The 21,693-nt window shown below is 43.4% G+C and overlaps 1 protein-coding gene across 1 annotated transcript in view; it reads right to left on the reverse strand.

Moving 5' to 3' along the window:
* LOC139471307 (A disintegrin and metalloproteinase with thrombospondin motifs gon-1-like) overlaps window positions 1–21,693 on the reverse strand; it is an 86,332-nt gene that overhangs the window by 25,683 nt on the left and 38,956 nt on the right. Inside the window, exon 3 of the mRNA XM_071253617.1 lies at window positions 6,466–6,629. Within this exon, the coding sequence (XP_071109718.1) occupies window positions 6,466–6,629 (164 nt within the window). The remainder of the gene's footprint in view (window positions 1–6,465; window positions 6,630–21,693) is intronic.

A 21,693-nucleotide genomic window follows, 5' to 3' on the forward strand; every position in this document is an offset into this window, starting at 1 on the left:
GTATCAGGCCCCAAATCGTTTAAAGTGGCGTAAAATCCTACTCCGTATCTTTTAAAAAGGAGAATGACTAAATGAATGTTAGTTTGCGCCGCGCAAAAGAGAACAGTGAACCATACACTCGGTATTGTCGATACATGGACCAAGAACGAAGACTGCCGAAGTCCATGTGTCCGTCTGTGGATAAAACATCACGTAATAACTAGTGCCACCTGTTCCACACAATTGTCAAATCATCTAGCGCGTGTTATAGACGCGTTTTACTTCCGGACGCAGACTGGCTCCAGTCGTGTGATGGACTGCAACAGTACTTATCTACTACCTCCACTCTAGTAATGAGGCCTGTGAAACACCTTCTGCTGCATCCCCCCAAACCTGTGAGGAGTATGGTATCTGTGCAAGAAGACAACCCGCTTACATCCGCATCCCGGACAGCCAAAATGGTCCAATAATTGTTTTGTACTCGCGCTGCTTGACCTCGCTTGGCAAACTATATCGGCTCAAGAATACATGCTCGTTGCCATCAACAATGAAAGAACTTATATATCTATTCCAAGTCTGAGTTTGAAAGCCAACAGTTGAGTGCCAGTACTCATTAGTCATCAGAGAAACATCACACTCGAACATACGTCTGGGATGCTCAGTGTTGAACGCATCATTACAGTAAAAAGGGATTAGTGATGCTGTTCAGAGATAAAGTAAAGGGGTGGACCATTTGATTCCTAGTGGGAGAGGGAGGGGAAAAACACAGCTCACAATTTTGTGTCAATGAAAAATCAGCCTCCATCTGCTTAAAAAAATAATCTCATCCTAAAGAAAGCCTCGATCAATATGGCTACCCTCACCTTAATCTTTGATAGCGAGACATGAGCATGATAGACATTAAGAATCATTTCAAATCTTCCATTCAAGATGCCATGTCATGCACGTGACTGTGTCGTCTCCTTGGACAAGGTTATTAAGTCCACTGATCCCGCTGTGATATGACTGAAACAGTTGTTGACTGTGACGTGAAATGCTTATCCAGCATCATTTACCCTTAATCCGAAAATACACAACATTATTATACCTGTATTGTCAAAAGAAATTAATTATATCATCATCATAACAAGTTGTGCCATCAATGAGAAAAAAAGAAGGTATTGTGTCTACAGTTTGGAGGTTGGGGTCAATTGTTCGGCATTCGATCAACCATCAAGACTTAAATCCTGAAACTCCCTTTAATCTTTCAGAATGTCAGTCAGTGGTGTGTATCCCCACAGCAGGAATCAATGCACGGTCCAACTCGACCATGGGAAGATGTGATTCGTCTGATCACAAGAAATGGGATTCAACACCATTCTCCTCAGAGGGCCGTGCTAACTCATCCTTGTTAAGGGCGACCTAGTCGTGCTATAATGTGACGGTCCAGCTGATCCCACAAGAGTTGATAAGTCTGGTGCTGGCCAAGGCAAGATGTTGTATGGCTTCTTGTGTCATCTTGTTGAAAGAGGGTCTGTCCTGTTCTGTTGCAAGAGTGAGTGAGTATGGTTTTACGCCGCTTTTAGCAATATTCCAGCAATATCAAGGCGGGGGACACCAGAAATGGGCTTCACACATTATACCCATGTCGGGAATCGAACCCGGGTCTTCGGCGTGACGATCGAACGCTTGAACTACTAGGCTACCCGACCGCCCCTCTGTTGCAAGAACGGTAGTAATACAGGCTAGAGAGACTGGTCAATGTAACGCTGTCAAGTGATGTTTCCTTCCAAAATCACCAGATCTGTCTTGACTTGGCTACAGATGCCGCATTGACTTGGCTACAGATGCCGCATTGACTTGGCTACAGATGCCGCATTGACTTGGCTACAGATGCCGCATTGACTTGGCTATAGATGCCGCATTGACTTGGCTACAGATGCCGCATTGACTTGGCTTCAGATGCCGCATTGACTTGGCTACAGATGCCGCATTGACTTGGCTACAGATGCCGCATTGACTTGGCTACAGATGCCGCATTGACTTGGCTACAGATGCCGCATTGACTTGGCTACAGATGCCGCATTGACTTGGCTACAGATGCCGCATTAACTTGGCTACAGATGCCGCATTGACAGGGCTACAGATGCCGCATTGACTTGGCTACAGATGCCGCATTGACTTGACTACAGAAGCCGCATTGACAGGGCTACAGATGTTGCCACCCCCAAACTGTTCAACATCTTGAATACAACGAAGTTCTCCTTATCGTAGGTTGACGCATCTGCCAGGAAAATCTTGACCCTGCTCTCTCCTGTCAACAGGACCCTTTAACAGTTTCTGTTCTACCAGCGTTGCAGTGTCAGCGACCCGTAGTGGTCTGCAAGTTCTGATATTCTCCCGACGCAGTCTTCTGGACACTGTCCAGCGACTGACAGGATGACGTCAGTGATAATATCATTCCTCAGATAGAGGATACGAAAGTAGCGTTTCCAGGGTGGTGGTGACAGGAGGTCTGCCACTCCTCGGACTGTCTTTCTTCCGCCCAGTCTGTCTGAATCAGGTCATGCGCCTGGTGACTGTCATTCGTATACAGCTACAACGCCTTGTGAGTGGTCAGGCATTGCTTCTTGAGCTATCATACCAACAGCTGGGCATTCTCATGTAGCGTTATTCGTTAATGCTACTGTCCAACGGTTTGGGTGTGAATGAACTGTAAATCGTTCCTTTGTACCCATATCTCTGTAGGCTGGCATGCTGAAAGTGCAGCCAAAGTTTTACTTCAAACTCAAGTTCCATGGATCTGGGTGCGGCAGCACGTTCATTACTCATCAACCTGTCTTGGTTGTGTTTGGGCGATTGATTCTCAACTATTTTGTAACACTATTTGGGATTGGAGCCAACGTGACCTAATTTCAGTTTTGTAACGTTTATTCGTCAGTTTTAATCAAAAGATATGCTATTTATATTTATCATCCACAATCTTATAATTGAAAAGTGTTGTAAAACAAATTGCCTTTTTTAAAAAAAAAGTATATTTGATACTGCCATTTTCAATGTTCTGGTTTAAAATCACCTACACCGGCACTGTTTTAATATTGAACAGTGAGAGAGTTTTTTAACATTCTTTCCTCATGTTGACTTTGAAATGTGACGTTAACAAAATCTCAACTCTCATGCAGGAAGAAAGAAAAAATATCTGCCTAAAAAAATGAAGGAAAGAAAAACATGACTCTACCTAAATACCCTGAAAATCCTCACTCGTCATAATCCTCGAGTGGTTTCATCGTTGACATCTACATGTGAACCGATTACTATGTGAAATATAGGGTTATCTGTGATCAGGTTCATATTCATCGCATGTTTTGTTTGTTTGTTTGTTGTTTAACGCCGCACTCAGCAATATTCCAGCTATATGACGGCGGTCTTTAAATAATCGAGTCTGGACCACGCAATTAGGATACAATGACATGCATCAACCAAGTCAGCGAGCCTGACCACCCGATTCCCGTTAGTCGCCTCTTAGGACTAGTGAGTGAGTGAGTTAGAATTTAACGTCACACCGGCAATATTTCAGCCATATCGTGTACGGAAGCATGTTTCGCTGAACACCTATTCTACCCCGGATTTCACGGGTTTCATCGCATATAATATATATATATCTCGTATATGTATGCAAGATTCCATTCACCAAGTGAATGTTCTTAGATCTACATTATTTTAACACCGGTTAAAGGATTCTCATTCTCTGCCCTCTGGGAAATATACAACCCAATCTGCCTGTTAGGCCCCACAAAGTTATCGATCACATTACAATCTCATACTACCAGGTACCCATTCACTATTGGGTCTGTGATGATCGTGTGATATATACTCTTAAAAAAAAGAAACGCAAAGTCAGATTTGTGTGAGGTAGGAAAATTCATTTATACGAGGAATCGTACAAGGTATTGAGCCAAAATGTTGTGGAGAGAACACTTGGTGATTGTAGTCATCTCAGTTATCGGTACATAGGAAAAGTCCAAGGTGAAGGTCAGCTACCATCAATAACGCATATGTCCCCCGTTGGAATCGATAGCGGCCTGATATCTCCTGCCCATGGAAGAGACGAGCATCCGAATCACATCCTGGGGAATGGTAGTCCACTCGGCCTGCAACGCAAAAGCCAACTGCTGCAACGTCTGGGGTTGTGGTTGAAGTCGGCGTAGCCGTCTAGCCAATCCGTCCCACAGATGCTCTATCGGGTTCACATCCGGGGATCCGGGGAGGGCCAAGGGACAACATCAACGTTAATGCGGTGTGGACTGACTCTTATGATATGCGTTATAAGCGGTCGCGCGTTGTCCTGCTGGAATACACCGTTGCCGTTGGCTGCGATTGGGAGGGCGTGTGGTAGGAGAATATCGTTGATGTATCGTTGAGCCGTAAGATTGCCCAGGATAAGGACCAAACGTGTCCTGCCATGAGAGATAGCCCATATAACGCTAACCCCACCAAATCTGTCCACTTCCTGTATGCATTTTCTGGCGTAAGGTTTTCCCCTTCGTCTGTAGACCCGTGCTCTTCCATCCCCTAGACGGAGGAGAAATCTTGATTCGTTGATGAACCAGACATCTCTCCATCGCAGTTGAGGCCATATCCTGTGCTGACGACACCAATGCAGTCGTTGTGGACGATGTCGTCGACTGAATATGACGCGTCGAACAGGACGTAGACCTGCTGCTCTTAAACGCTTTCGTAAGGTCTGGTCGGAAATTCTGCGCAGACGCGGTACTTGGGATCCGGTTGAGGTGGCCTTGGTCGTCCTATCACGTAGGTGGCGCGATCGGATGAAGCGATCTTGGGCGGGGGTTGTTACTCTTGGTCGGCCCGACTTTGGCCGATCACGTGTCGACCAATGCTGTTGAAACCGATCCCATAGCCTTGTGCTCGGAGCTATATTGAAAACCCTGGCTACAGCTGATCTGGATTCCCCTCCCTGCAAGCGGCCTATGACGTTGTTTCTGCACTTCTGTTAATCTTGGCATCTTGTTGAACTGTCACTGTTCAATTGACGCAGATGCCAGGCAATAAAAATTCCTGCACTTTAATGTTCTTGTTGTGATCATTTTCACCCGGGAAATTTGTCACTGACGCTATAACACATTAAACCTCTTCATTTTGCACCTATTGGACAGCTAATTTTGCTTTTATGGCCAAAAATATCCAATTTGCGTTTCTTTGTTTTTGAAGAGTATACTAACATAGGTGATATGTGTGGAAGTAGATATACTGGGTATACTTACATCAGTGACATATATCTAAGTTGATATACTTACGTCAGTGAAATATGTGGAAGTGGATATACAGGATATACTTACATCAGTGATATATATGGAAGTGGATGAACTTGCGTCAGTGATATATGTGGAAGTGGATATACAGGATATACTTACATAAGTGATATATGTGGAAGTGGATATACAGGATATACTTACATCAGTGATATATATGGAAGTGGATATACAGGATATACCTACATCAGTGATATATGTGGAAATGGATGAACTTACGTCAGTGATATATGTGAAAGTGGATATACAGATATACTTACATCAGTGATATATGTGGAAGTGGATGAACTTACGTCAGTGATATATGTGGAAGTGGATATACAGGATATACTTACATCAGTGATATATATGGAAGTGGATATACAGGATATACTTACATCAGTGATATATGTGGAAGTGGATGAACTTACATCAGTGATATATGTGGAAGTGGATATACAGATATACTTACATCAGTGATATATGTGGAAGTGGATGAACTTACGTCAGTGATATATGTGGAAGTGGATATACAGGTTCTTCTTACATCAGTGATATATGTGGAAGTGGATATACAGGATATACTTACATCAGTGATATATGTGGACGTGGATGAACTTACGTCAGTGACATATGTGGAAGTGGATATACTTACATCAGTGAAATATGTGGCAGTGGATGAACTTACGTCAGTGATATATGTGGAAGTGGATATACAGGATATACACACATCAGTGATATATGTGGAAGTGGATATACAGGATATACTTACATCAGTGATATATGTGAAAGTCGATGAACTTACGTCAGTGATATATGTGGAAGTGGATATACAGATATACTTACATCAGTGATATATGTGGAAGTGGATGAACTTACGTCAGTGATATATGTGGAAGTGGATATACAGGATCTTCTTACATCAGTGATATATGTGGAAGTGGATATACAGGATATACTTACATCAGTGATATATGTGGACGTGGATGAACTTACGTCAGTGACATATGTGGAAGTGGATATACGTTTCCCATCCTTGAATGGGTACCCGGTAGGATGAGATAGTAATGTGACCGTTAACCTTGTGGGGCCTCACAGGCAGACATGGTTGTATACTCCCTATGGAGCTGAGAATGAGATACCTTTAACAGGGGATATAATAATGTAACGCTAATGCGGAGGTGGATGTACTTACATCAGTGATGCGACGGGGAGAGTAAGGGGATGCTCACAACGCCGTGTCCGGGAGGAGATACCTGTTCCACACTTGACTGAGCATGACGACCACACCCCCCATTTCCCCCACTGCCCGGCGATCTTGTTGACATCACGGGAGTTCTGTCCCGACTGGTACGGAGGCTGCAATATACACGGATACATGGAGTTTACCTGCTGCCTTTAATAGGAAAGGTAAATAAAATAATAGCATAATAAAAGGAGTATTTTCCTACATCGACGAAGACAAGTTATCATCCAAAACTGGCTCCCACAGGAGATATCGCTTAGGTGAGATCAAGCGATATCTGTACTGTAGATATCGCTGCAATGAATGACACACAATGCTTAGCAGACCATTGTGACGTCATTGTTACCATGACGTCACAATCAAATGACATCACTAATGGCTCTGCTACTGAAGCTGTTAGCAGTATTTTTTTATACTTCAGACACTGCTTATTACTTTCTACAAACTGAAAAAGTTGGAAGAATGATGTTGGATGATAAATAAAATCTCACCCTCGTGTCTTTTGATATCAAATATATCAACACTCGTTGATAAAAGTGGGAAAAAAAACTCGACAAGCCTCCGAGTTTCCCCACTTTAATCAATTCGTGTTGATATATTTGATATCAAAAGACACTCGGGTGAAATTCTCTATTTAACATTCATTATGTGTTCATCATCCTCGTGACTCAAAGGTATTTGTATGTAGAGGAATGTCTAGTTCTTGTACGGGCCCAAGTAAGGGATGAGACGGGTTTTAATGTGCATCTGTATTAGAACTTGTTTGTTAGTATTTTGTATGTTTTTTTGTTGTTTAACGTCGCACTCAGCAATATTCTAGCTATATAATTGTAAATAATCGGGTCCAGACAATCCAGCTTAATATGATATTAAGCTCATCGTAAATGATAACGTTAATATCGATGTAGTGTCGATGTTGATATCGATGAATCGAATATATCAGACGACTGCATGTTGTTTTCATGACAACAGTTTAAACATCAGCAGCCGGCATGAGAATAGAGTACCGGTAAGACTAATCGTTGTTGCCCAGATCGTGAACGCCCGTGCCCTCCATGCTGTGACAGTGATCAGTGACTGGCGTTGGTCCTGGTGAATATCACTTATCAGTTTCCCTAGTTACTTCAGGCAGTACAATGATAGTGACACTGTCCTTGATTCCCGACACCTGTGTAGGGAGAGAGGCGTCCACTAAACTTCCTCTTTGAGAGATTGCTGGATGTAATCACCAACCAAACCACGGTGTAATCAAGCAAGGGTCTGTTTGGACTCAAGAAGCAGCAGAACAGTATTTCATAATCCAATAAAATGTCGTTCATCCGACCACAACCTGATAGTGCATCACTGTGGCTCTTAGCCGTCAGTATTCACAGGCTCCCGTCTGCCCGCCATAGGAGGGATATTGTGGCAGGTACCATGCAAATGAATGCCTTGAAAATTACAATTACTGTCACAGGAGACACGTGTCATCCACATGGCAACGGTTACCTAGTTACCAAGAAGTCGTCAGTGTAGCCCAATGGCGGCATGAAGTATGTAGCCTGCCAGCCCCGTCTCTGGTTCAGCAACCGACCCAGTGAGGGAGTAGTCAGCTGTAGCCATCCATCAGCCATCTGATGGGGACATGCAGTTGGGAAACCATCGCGTGGCAGGCAGTCTGCGGGGCAGGTTTGGTTTGTTGTTACGCTGAAGTCAATATTCCAGCTGCATCAAGGCGGCTAGTAAAAACTCGAGTAAGGACCAGGGTAACCAGTGGTTGATACAATGAACAACTTACCAGGGTCACGATGGCACGTACTCAAGTCACCGAGCTTGACCCCCGATCAATTTAGTCAGCTTTAGTGAGCTCTTTTGTTCCGGGTCTCCACACAGTGAGTCACCGTGAAACTACCGTGGCGAACTCTGGATCCGGTAATATAACAGTGAGTGAGTATGGTTTTACGCTGCTTTTAGCAATATCCCAGCAATATCACGGCGGGGGACACCAGAAATGGGCTTCACATATTGTACCCATGTCGGGAATCGAACCCGGGTCTTCGGCGTGACGAGCGAACGCTTTAACCACTAGGCTACCTGACCGCCCCTAATATCACATGGAAGCTGGGTAGCGTCTTAACATTACACAAAACTTTGGGCTGAACTATTTCGACCACCAAATCCCCATCAAGGTGCCCTCGAGACTGCCATGATAAACATCCGATGTACAGTTTGTACGACCACTCCATGGCTTTGCGCTGAAATTGTATTATTCATACCTTGACCAAGTTGACTTGTAAATGACAAACCTAGTAAGTATTTATAAAATGAACCAACTTCTACACGTTTCCTGTGATAGTGCCATTCTTAATTTCTAGATAGGTTCACACCATTTTCAAAATGAGCCATACATTTGGTTTGCTCCATATTTACAGTAAGTTCAACCCGTCACAATAACTCTCTAATACATTGGTTTGCTTTTGGTATTAAGGTATTACATTGAGGTATTATGACTATATCATCAGCGAAATGAAGAAACAATAACTTAACATTTCCGGATGTAGTTGTATACTATTTGGATTTGAAATGATAATTTTTGTTATAAAAAAGGGAAATAGAAAGGGACTTAATATACACCCTTGGCGGACACTGATGTTGGTAATTAAATATACCGATTTAGCGCCATTGCTCCGAACACACATCTACATATTTTTATCTAAAGAACACATTAACGTTTCAATTCTGCGACTAAGTCCATGTCTTTGAAAGAGGGGCCATACGTCAGCCTATTCTCAGGGTACAAAGCATTGAAAATATCTTCATTTTATAACATTGACTTGGTAGATAGTCTATATTATAGAGTGTAGGATAAAAGCATTATGACTGGTAGAGTGTCCTTTTCTAAAACCTGCCTGCGATTCATAAAGAATCCATCAAAAACAAGTCTCTTATTGACAAAGGAAGTAGATATTTTACTAAATACACTGAGCAGAGTCCTCTGTACGTATTAATATCGCTGGTTGCGCCCTGTTTGTGAACAGGAAACCAACTATACAATTGTCTTGAAAATATGATCTCGAATCAGATAAACAAAACAACTTGATATGGAATTTTTAGATTATGTACCGTAGTTTTAACTGCTGGTCCCTGCTTTAACAGATACTGAAAACGTCGCACAACATCCGAAATATCGTTATTGGTCATTTCTGTTCAAGTAGAACCAAGTGAAGAGTAATTAACCTTGTTATTTACTTAATCTTTACAGGAACACGCGCCTGTATAGGCAAACATACCGTAACATATTCACAGACAACGGAACAAATTTAGCTAGATTTCCTCCAATTGTGTCACTGAGACGAGATTCTGTTTCTTTCTTGGGTCTGCCATATACCTCTGTGATAAGAAAATTACTTCTACATGTTCATAATACAGTAATCACAAAGCAGGCATTCTTTATTGGAGATGTATAAAGGTGAGCCAGGGCAGGAGATAATCCACCCTACTCTGTACTTATCTCCATGTAATGATATACAAACAGCCTACTACATATTGGCCGGGGGTCAGGTAATGTTTACCGCCCCTGGCTAAGCCTCGCTAAGTAGAATAGAAACGAAATGAACCTCCCTCCACAAGGACCTTCTGGACACTGTATACCGGGGTAGTTTGTTGGGAGGGGGGTTAGGGTGGAGTAATAAGGGTTTTATGTCACCTGGGATTAACAGTCATTGGGTAGATGTGAAATATGGACTCGTGTGTGTGGATACGGATTAGAGAATATATAGATATGGATTATGGGGTTCAGGGTGCAAGCCTGGCTTGAGAGGGAAAGCTACTTATGAGAAGTGGACATTTGATCTTCTATGCGATGAATGATTAATAATAGTTAAGCAAGATGCCAAAATCGGAATGCAAATAATCCCTCAGCATTGAATAGAAATCCCAAAGTCTATATTACCATTTTGTTCCATTAATTGTGTCATATTGGACACAACATAGAAAAAAACAGATCCTGCATGCCTCCTCCTTAAGATCTGTTTAAAATTATGAAGTATACACTGTACCACTACTGTTACGTGAGTTGCGCATCACTGTGTAACTTGCATGATGTAAATGTTTCAGTGTGAACTGGTTCACATTTAAAATATTGTATGTGACCTTTCAAAGGAGAATCTATTAATGACATATTCATTAAAACAACATGCTGTTTATTTCCATACCACCAGGTTTAATAGTAGTGAAGGAAAAAACAAGTTCATTACTCCCGAGTTTAGGAGATCGACTGTAAATCTGTGGATTGCGGAAAGCGTTTATTTATGTCAGCACTGAATAAATATATCCCTTCATGTTATTCATTCAGATATTTCTTTTTGTCATAAACATTGTGGTTTCCTGGGATTCCGATACCGCCTGACATGGGAAACCGGCTCCTAGAGGCAGCATGTGCAGCATCCCCCCACGCCCCCTGCATCACACAACACCGTCGTTGTTTACACGTCCCTGGATGCAGCTGGCAGGGGATGTTTGACAACAATACAGTCGTGAGTGAACGAACCCGCTCTAGATGTAGCGTACAGGACGTTCACCTCTCAGTCGTTCGAAGTAAACAGCACTTGAGTTTGGGAGCGTGCGGATTTAAACTTCCTCCACTAAAACATTATGTGTTTTAAGACGCTACCAAGATAGATCAGCCGGTACAATCAGAAGACACAGATCTGAGTTATTGTCTGGCTGGCATCGGTGCCTGTGTGGTAAGATCGTGAAATTCGGGAATGTATACAGAGATGATTTTATGCTGTTTTGTATTTCAATATCCTTGTTATCAAGTAACAAAAGCACTTGACATACATAGCTTAATGTCCTGATATAACCTGAGTCACTACACATGCTCACACCAACCAAATCATCGACATCCAGTAGGGGTGATTCAACACTGTCGTCGCCAGCACAGACAACGGCTGCACTACCCTCTGTGAACCAAGATCGAAGACGACCTTCAAGGTATCCAGTATGGGTTGTTCAACACTGCCGTCGCCAGCACAGACAACGGCTGCACAACCCTCTGAACCAGGACCCAACACGTCCTTCAAGATGTCCAGTATGGGATGTTCAACACTGCCGTCGACAGCACAGTCAACGGTTGCACAACCATCTGTGAACCAGGGTCCAACACGACCTTCAAGATGTCCAGTATGGGTTGTTCAACACTGCCGTCGACAGCACAGACAACGGCTGCACAACCCGCTGCGAACCAGGGTCCAACACGACCTTCAAGATGTCCAGTATGGGTTGTTCAACACTGCCGTCGACAGCACAGTCAACGGCTGCACAACCATCTGTGAACCAGGGTCCAACACGTCCTTCAAGGTATCCAGTATGGGTTGTTCAACACTGCTGTCACCAGCACAGACAACGGCTGCACAACCCGCTGTGAACCAGGACCCAACACGGCCGTCAACATGTTTTGCTTCGATATTTTACGGGACTTGTGGCTCATATTTTTTCCTTTAAAGGCCTTCAAAATGGTCGTTTAATGAAATCCATGTCAATTCTGTCGCGTTGCTATTACAGTTCCAAATGTCACTTAAAGATATACTTTCTCACTGGTGGTCCACACACCCAACAAAGTAACAATTGTTTCCCTAACTAAATCCAACACATACCTGTGTTTCATATTCATAAAACGTGTCTCAGTGTTCAAACAACATTAATCTGTCTGGTTTATTTGATGAACAGCACTACATAGATTTTGTTTATTGACACACGGATCTTTACAAGTGCACTCAAAAGAAACGCTTCTCTATAAAATGTGTGCACTTGTGACAGATCAGCTCCCTTACCACAGGGTCGGGTGATTTATGTTGCACATGTTGGTGGAGCCGATCCAGTTTTGCTCAAAAAATCCAAACAGCCATAAACTAGGCAGTCAACGTAACATGGGTTTTCTTTTCTTTTCAAGATTTCAATTACACAGAAGCAGGTAATTGTTGTGCCATTGCGCAAGAAGCTCGAGGGCTCTGAGAACACGACAACGGAGTTCGAAATTGCCCCATAAACTGTAGCGGACTATTGAAGAGTTGCATTGACAGGCTTGACGTGCCCCTGCATTAGCTGTATGGGTGTATAGTTCCCGACAGATGCCGGGCGGGCCTCCTTCAATGTCATGGTGGCAGGAGCTTGGACATCCTTCTGAAGAACGACAATGTTTGTTCCTACAGAAGGACTTTTTTCTCTTGTGTTCATTGTTCACCACAACATGTGGTACCATTACTCGCGATTGTTCTTCCCCAGTATCCACGCGATTCTGTATGTATAATGTACTAAGATGACGTCATCTTTCAACGACCTCCTGTAAATCATGATGTTAGTACAACACGGGAAGAATGGGTGCAGATTTATAACGGTTATGTATATGAACTATCACGAATTAGGGAGAAATCGTTTCCACGTCGAAATCAGCAATATTCCAGCTATTCGAGGGCTGTTTGTAAATAATGGAGTCTGGGCCAATGAATTCAGTGATTGACGGACGACGTGAGTATCAATCCACGCAATTGGGATACGATGACAAGCATCAACCAAGTCAGCGAGCCTGATCACCCGATCCCGTTACTCGCCTCTTACGACCAGCATGGTCGCCTTTTTCGGCAAGCATGGGTTGCTGAAGATCTACTCTAATCCGGAACTTCACGTATCTCATAATATGTACATGAGATTCGAAGGCCGGACCCACCGCGAATTCTGATGCCTAATGCTATGGATATTCTGAAGAGTCAGGTCAATAGATATTCTAGTGAGTCAGGTCAATAGATCTTCTGAAGCGTCAGGTCAATAGATCTTCAGAAGATATAAGAGAGCTGGTAGACATATGAGCAGACGGTGAGATCCTATCGGATTCATCAATGCACGTAATCCAATAACACGATGCACTGACGACACCGAGAGGGGCCATCCCATCTGGAGAGGCCAGCTAACTAGCCAGACATGTCCCCAGTAGAGAGGCTCTTGCATTCTACAAGGAAAGCACTTCTTCTGGAAAGACAAGACGGCTACATCCAAATGGCATTTGGTGCAAACGTTTACTGCATTGCGTAATTCACAGATAAACGCGAATATAAGATTAAAGACATGGCTCCAGGTCATCAGTGGGTCGTCGTGATTAAAGTGACTATTTCAGGTATTTGTACTGCACATTGCACCAGGCAGTGAGTGTGTGTGTGTTCCGAAGCATGTTATCGGGGTTTCAACTTGTCTCACACCGGCATGTATTGCACGTGGCGATCGTGGATCTGGTGCACGCCTCAAGTAGGGCAGGTATCTGAACACAAATTTAACACTAGGAATATGCTGCAGAATTAAATTGCTGTTTTCGAGTATATTTTAGTTTTGAATTTCTACGTGTAAAATGATTAATATGATTAATCACTAATATGATTACTCAATACACAGTGAAATGTCTGCAAAACTGAAGACGGTATGTACTGGTAGATTTCAACTTTGTATCAGTCTGTCGGCATGAAGGTGAGGTGAGGTGAGGTGAGGTGAGGTGAATTTGGGTTTGACGTCGCATTCAAGATTAATGAACTTATAAAGCGACGTTTGTGTGTGTGTGTGTGTGTGTGTGTGTGTGTGTGCTTGTACTAGTCCGGACTAATGCCGATTTTATAGTGCTAGCCCACAGAGGTACCACGCCACAGTTTAACATGAATACCCCACACAGACACAGTATACTGACTCCGAGCCGACCAGTCCTTGTTTAAGCCCCTTAATGCCGACGGCAAGGCAAGGTAACAACAATTACCATCGTTTAACCTCTTTTTGGTATGACGAACCTCCGACCTTCCGCTCTCCGACCAGACAACTGGCACAAACATTTACTGTTTTATGCAAATGATGTAAGTGACGGGAGCTACAGGTAGAGCAGGAATGCTTACCCTTTTTGCGAACACCTGGAGTCATCATTGATTTCCAGTGATCCATTCATTTCACCTCTACTTGCCTTTAAGGGACCAATAATCTTGTTGCCGAGGATGTTTTCGATAAAAAATAAATTGTCCCGAAAATTCTTGAAAAAGATATTTATGCTTCAGACCGTTTAAAAAGAAACTGCCTGATACAAAAATTGCAGTGTTGCAAAGTGTTTATCTTTTTTGTATCTGTATCTGAAAAAATATCTCATCTCGACACAAAATCCCAGCCCTGAAACTTCCCCCTACAAGTGATGCATCGACGTATTTAGCCGAGAACAACGAGAACAACGAGAACAGTGAACAGATAACAACGAGAACCGACAGCCAAATTTCTCCCACTCCCACTGGTGTATTTTAAGGCTGGCATAGCTTAATTAATTACAAGCTGTTCTGAGATATTGAATTCAAATTCGAAAGTAAGAGTGCTTGGTTCTTGTTTTCATTGTCAATGGCCAAGACGTCTTCATCGAAATTCGTTTTGGCAGATGAATCAAAGCCTGGGTGTTGATAGACAAGGATAATATTTCAAGTAACGATGCTTTTATCTCATTTCTTATTCTGCTCAGGGGAACATTCTACACATTCGTCTCATGTAACATCGTCTTTGATCTTTGATACAAATCTAAATCAAAACCGTTGAACATGATTTATCTGTTCATAAACCAACATCCCGTGACGTATAAACAGCATGTGTTTGAGTTTGTTTTACAAAATTAACGAGTGTGTAGGAATAATGCAATAACAACAGTCATGGGTGGGACCCAGTGTATGGTTATGGAGGGCTTTGTTGGGAAAATATGCTCAAGAAACAGAGCCCATTGTGCCACAGATTTCCTCTACAAGATAGCATTGTAGCTTGCCAGCCACTTAGCAAAACAAGACATTTCATGTCTCAATCGTAGGGGGGTTGTAATTAGTATCGTTTGCAGCGCCTGGGAATTCCTCATCAGTCAGGCAAGATGGCGCTATTGACAACATGCAACCTGTGTTTACAATATGTAGCCTTCGATCAAGCAAAAAGAAGGGTTTTGCCATGTTTGTCACTGTTAATTGGCATCTTTTAAAACCATTGTAAACAATTGCACATATGATGTCTTAGCGTGCTATATTTTTTGTAAATGAAAATAAACATTGTCGTCACGTGTTTGCAGGGTTTGTTTCTTTAGCTTGTGTTTACGAAACCTTACAAAAAGTTAAGACTCCTTAAGTTAAAAACTGAAAATTGAAGCCAGATGGTGAAACATGGCAACGTTTAACCCCACCAGAACTTACAAGTAAAGAAGAGCAGACAGTTTGAATACTTGTCATATATAACCTGCATTGTCTGCTTCGTTGTTTGTTTCTGCTTAACGGCGCTCTCAGCAATATTCCATCAATATGACGGCGGTCTGTAAATAATCAAGTCTGGACCAGACCATTCAGTGATTGATTGACATGATGAACATCGATTTACGCAATTGGGTTATCATGACATGCATCAACCAAGTCAGCGACCACCCTCTCCCGTTAATCGTATCCCAGTTGCGTGATTTGATGCTCATGATGTCAATCACTGGATTGACTGGTCCAGACTCGATTATTTAAAGACCGCCGTCATAAAGCTGGATATTGCTGTGTGGGGCGTTGAACAACAAACAAACAGTACCTGTCATTCCCGATAGTCTTAGTTGACGGTTTTCTTGTTTCTTTGTGTAGAAGATTACACATGCAGTAATTACTACCCACCAGACGGCCAGGTTTCCGGTGTAACGAGGTTGAGCTGACGAGGTTGAGCTGCAGTGTTTTCCTATTTTCACGTTTCTATATTTGTACAGCTACACGAGAAGTGTCGCGTCAGTTCCCATGCACGGTTAAAAACTCAAGAAAAAACGAGGTGGGGAGAAAACGAGAGTGTGCTCGTGCTATTGATACCCCCTCACAGCAGCTGTGCAGGTCGAGACGACGACATCTACATGCTTTGGGCTGACATTGTCGCCCTGCCTGTCCTTCCACATTCGGGGACATCTACATGCTGCTGTGGGCTGACATTGTCGCCCTGCCTGTCCCCCCACACCCTCGGGGACATCTACTTACTGCTGTAGGCTGACATTGTCACCATGCCTGTCCTCCCACCCTCGAGGAGATCCACACCCTGCTGAGGGCTGACATAATCGCCAAGACGTTCCTCCTACACTCAAGGACAAATACATGCTTTAGGCTGACATTGTCGCCCTGACTGTCTTCCCACCCTCGGGGACATCTACAACCTGCTGTAGGCTCATTTTGTTGCCCTGCCCGTCCTCCCACCCTCGGGGAGATCCTCACCCTGCTGAGGGCTGACATAATCGCCCAGACTTTCCTCCTACACTCAAGGACAAATACATGCTTTAGGCTGACATTGTCGCCCTGCCTGTCCTCCCACCCTCGGGGACATCTACAACCTGCTGTAGGCTCATTTTGTTGCCCTGCCTGTCCTCCCACACTCAATGACACTAAAGAAGCCTCACGGTGCTCAATACATCAGGAGTTGATGGTACTATCCCAGTCTCCAGCTCTCTTTTGTTCTCCCGAGTCGACATATCACAGGTTTCACGTGGAGCACCACAATAAAAAACCAATAGTGTTGTCAGCGTTTATCAAGCGGACGAAACATAACATGTCACATGTTACATGTACTATGTTCAAGAACAGTTGGTCTTGAGGCTGATTGGCTCCGACATCCCCCTCACCAAGGAACACATAAGATCATCGTAGCTACAATGCACTGTGCAAGCATGCACATAAATATCTCCAACGAAAAGAGGTACATACAAACATGTTAACGCCCTTCTAGGGCCAAACTGCCTTGTGTACACAGTTCAGCATGTCACGCGTGCATTACAACGGTACTAATCCCTCTGATAGTTCATTTCCCCGCTCCTTTATGCAGCAGGCTATAGACCCAGTTGCATGTTTACCAAGGTATATGACATCACACAACATGGTGAGGTGGTGAGGTGAAATGGGGTTTAACGTCGCGTCCAAGATTATTGCACTTATATAGCGACCTTGCATGTACGTGTGTGTTTGTGTGGTTGTTTGTACTAGTCCGGACTAGCTCACTGAGATATTACGCCGCAGTTTAACATGAATACCCCACCCCACAGTATACTGACTCCGAGCCGACCAGTTCTTGTTTTAGCCCCTTGATGCCGAGCGCCAGACAGGGTAACAACAAGTACCATCTTTTAACGTCTTTTGGTATGACGCGGCCGGGGATCGAACCCCGGACCTTCCGCTCTCCGGGCGGACGCTCTACCACTGGACTACGGGGGCGTTCCCACACAACATGGGAACAATGAAGAGACAACGAGGTGACACATGGAAACAAATAAAAGAGGAATGTCATGCTTTATGCGTACAAGATTTGAGTAGAGTTCTGCTGTCAACGAAAGACATATCTCATAAAGAATAACATTCATTACAAGAAGACAAGAAGAAATATATGGCGCATTATCAAATGATGAAGGAGCAACGTGGATGAAGAGGTACTGCATCATCAGTCATACGTACGGGTGTGTACGCACTGAGACGGTTATGGATGTCGCAGTGTCGCCATGACTTACACTGAAATGCCAATGCTGCATTTACTCTGAAATATCAATGATCGATGTGCTGGACAAATGATGCTAAAACAGTGCCCACAAGGACCCTCCCTATCATGTAGAGTCAGCTCCTCAATCATCCATACAATGAATGATTAATGAATACATTTGGAATAGCGTTACGGAACTGCTTGTACACTTTCAGGAATCCTTTTGAATCAATTGCAAAGACGTGAAAGCTTATAGCTCATTCTTAAACAAGACAAACTCGAAGCTATCAAAAACGAAGAGCACGATGTAACCATGACAATGATCTGTCCATTCCGAATAAAAACGTTTGTTGGTTTTTGTTGTTGAAGGTCGAACTATAGTAATGTCCTAGTTATATGACGGTGATCTCTAAATATGGAAAATCTGAACCAGACAATCCAGTGATTGACTTCATGAGCATCGATCTACGTAATGGGATACGACGACGTGCATCAACCACCCGATCCCAACCAAGCATGGGCTGCTTGAGACCAATTCTTACCTGGATCTTCACAGGGGGGCAATCATGGGTTGCTAAAGACTAATTCTAACCCGAATCTTCACAGGGGGACAAGCATGGGTTACTAAAGACCAGTTCTAACCCGGATCTTCACAGGGGGACACGCATGGGATGCTGAAGACCAGCTCTAACCCGGATCTTCACAGGGGACTAGCATGGGTTACTAAAGATCAGCTCTAACCCGGATCTTCACAAGGGGACTAGCATGGGTTACTAAAGACCAGCTCTAACCCGGATCTTCACAAGGGGACAAGCATTGGTTACTAAAGACCAGTTCTAACCCGGATCTTCACAGGGGACTAGCATGGGTTACTAAAGACCAGCTCTAACCCGGATCTTCACAAGGGGACAAGCATTGGTTACTAAAGACCAGTTCTAACCCAGATCTTCACAGGGGACTAGCATGGGTTACTAAAGACCAGCTCTAACCCGGATCTTCACAAGGGGACAAGCATTGGTTACTAAAGACCAGTTCTAACCCGGATCTTCACAGGGGGACAAGCATGGGTTGCTGAAGACTAATTCTAACCCGGATCTTCACAGGGGGACAAGCATGGGTTCCTGAAGACAAGTTCTAACCCGGATCGTCATTGGAAGACTTAACGCTGAGCAGATATACAAAGAGAGGAGCTTTTGTAAAGAGGTGTGAATACACATTTCGAGATACCCGCAGTTTTGACGACGTATTCGACATATAAAACGCATAAAGAAAATATCCACGTATCACTATGGACAAACTCCGTGTACTTGTCTAGAAGCTATACTCCAGAGAAGGCAAGTAAACGGCCTGTGCTCCACCAGTGGAAGCTGGTACCAGGAAGCCATCCCCTTGACTCACATGTGTCCCCTTCATCACACACAAGTACTTGGGAGAGAGGGGTAGAGGAAGAGGGCATCTCCGATGACTGCCAGGTGATGATACAAGACTCATTGTACCAACGGGAAAACCCCGATGTTAACATCACTTTAAAGCTGTGCTACAACGTTTTGCTTGGCTGTTTCGGAAAGTGGTTATTTTTCTAACCTAATGACAGCTCCTATGTCTGATTCCACACTTCATTGTCGGTGATATATGGATTCAGTTAGACTTGCACAAGTTTCTAAGGCAGTAATTATTAGTTCAAATCATAAGTTCTAGATTATGTAAATAATAAGAACAAGTTGTCCCTGTAAGAGACTGGAGTCCTTATTGTCCACGTACCTAGACTTGCCTATTAGAAGGATAGTTGTACTTCACATCCATGAAATTTTCTTTCAGTACAGCCTGGGAGCAAGGCTAGGATTTCCATGCTTCTACCGCGTTCTGTGGACCGGTCTGTCGCGGAAATACATTTGAGCTGTCATGTGTGTGGGTTTCCTGTAGCGCTGTTGACATCGTCTATTAAGTGAGTGAGTGAATTTTGTTTAACCCCGAATTGAACAGTATTTCAGTTATATAACGACATCACGTGTGTGCTGACAAATCCAGACGGTAATCTGACACGACGGGCGTTAGCGTTAGGACTGGCCACACTTTTTGTAACTTGAAATTGTCGCTTGTTTTGTTTTGACTTTCTGGTACAGCGTTGTGGATATTCCTTCTACGGACATTAATATTGACGTTTTGACCTTTTGTCAGACAATGCGACAAAGTACACGCCATTAGGATAACACTTATGACCATCTTAAATGTTCAGCTCTGGTCTGGCTGGGTTTGTGTGTGATCGTACCCCGACGACTAGGAATGATACTGATACCAAGACATCGTGGTGCCGACTGTAGTGCAGTCTGATGGAACATCAGTCATACTTCACACGAAGCTTCAACCTAAATCATGTGACCAATACTTTGTCACGGGTTGTATAGGTTTCTTCGTTAATGCTCAAGAACACAATACCTCAACATGTATCAGTCTAAAGCAATCCCTTAGCAATCACCTGTTTCCTTTACCAGCTTCAGTGGAACTGGACCTGGCTCTCTAATTGGCACTACATCATTTTAATTTCGCCTTAACGTGCTATTGGGAGAGGATAAGGCGTTCAGGGGTCGAAAACGTCTTTATTTATGACAAATCCAGATGTTGTTTCGTTTTTGCTGTGTACAATTAGGATGAAATAATTAGGCGTGGAAATGTACAACCTCTTATTGAAAGTTGGGGAGCGCCGCGCATGATGAATGTGTCATTAGTTGCATTGAAAGCGAGAAACAGCCGTCATGATTTGGCAGTTATTGCCTTCCATAAACACATAATCTTGTTAAATACATTTCTCAGTTTTTCGTGGGATTACATGTTTTAGTTGGAGGCGCATGTCCTGCAATGCACAGCCATGTATTAGTCTGACTCACAGTCCCTGAACCACGACCATTCCTTATTGCAATGCCCTAAATGAAGCAGGTTGGATGTGCCACAGGTTTAGGATCTTCCATCTCCTTAACTTCTTTTCAGTTTCAATGGGGTCCTTTGTTTCTATCACAATTATACGTTTTCATAGACTGCTCGTTAGTCTAAGACCTGTTTGAGCACCAGAAGGTGTGTTGCGGTCAGTGTTGCGGTCAGTGTTGCGGTCAGTATTGCCACAGTGCTGACATGTCCTCACAATCCCTAACTGACCTATTTAGCTCCATCTGGCCAAATCATTCTCCCATGCTGATGTTTATCTGAATATCAAATGGGTTAAAGCTGTTTACATCATCACGTATCATTTGATACAGTTCATAGACGAAGTTAAGGGTACGGCTAGAATTACGCGATATTATGCCAGATAAATTCAAAATAGGTTCGTCTTGACTTCAACCAAACGAAAACATCTTAATATTACACACAAAGTTGGATAAACATCACACGAACGGAATGCTGTGTGAGAAAGCCAGATGTACGAGTGATGGTTAGCAATATATGAACATCAAGAACAGCATTAAACACACACACACAGATTACGCCCAGTAGATGAAGGTACCCAATTTCGGTGATCAGAGTTGTGTCCCTTGATTTCAATGTCTTCATAGTACCGATTATGAACGTTGGTCTGTCAGCGTTATGCACGTGCACAGCGGCTTCATGGGTGTGGTTAACATCTGACAACTGGTCACTTCTCTACGACAATTGGCTGACATGGCTGACATAACTGTACCACTAGGCACT

This window comes from Haliotis cracherodii, unplaced genomic scaffold, assembly GCF_022045235.1.
Source record: "Haliotis cracherodii isolate W230 unplaced genomic scaffold, xgHalCrac1.p SCAF_1, whole genome shotgun sequence".
NCBI lineage: Eukaryota > Metazoa > Mollusca > Gastropoda > Lepetellida > Haliotidae > Haliotis > Haliotis cracherodii.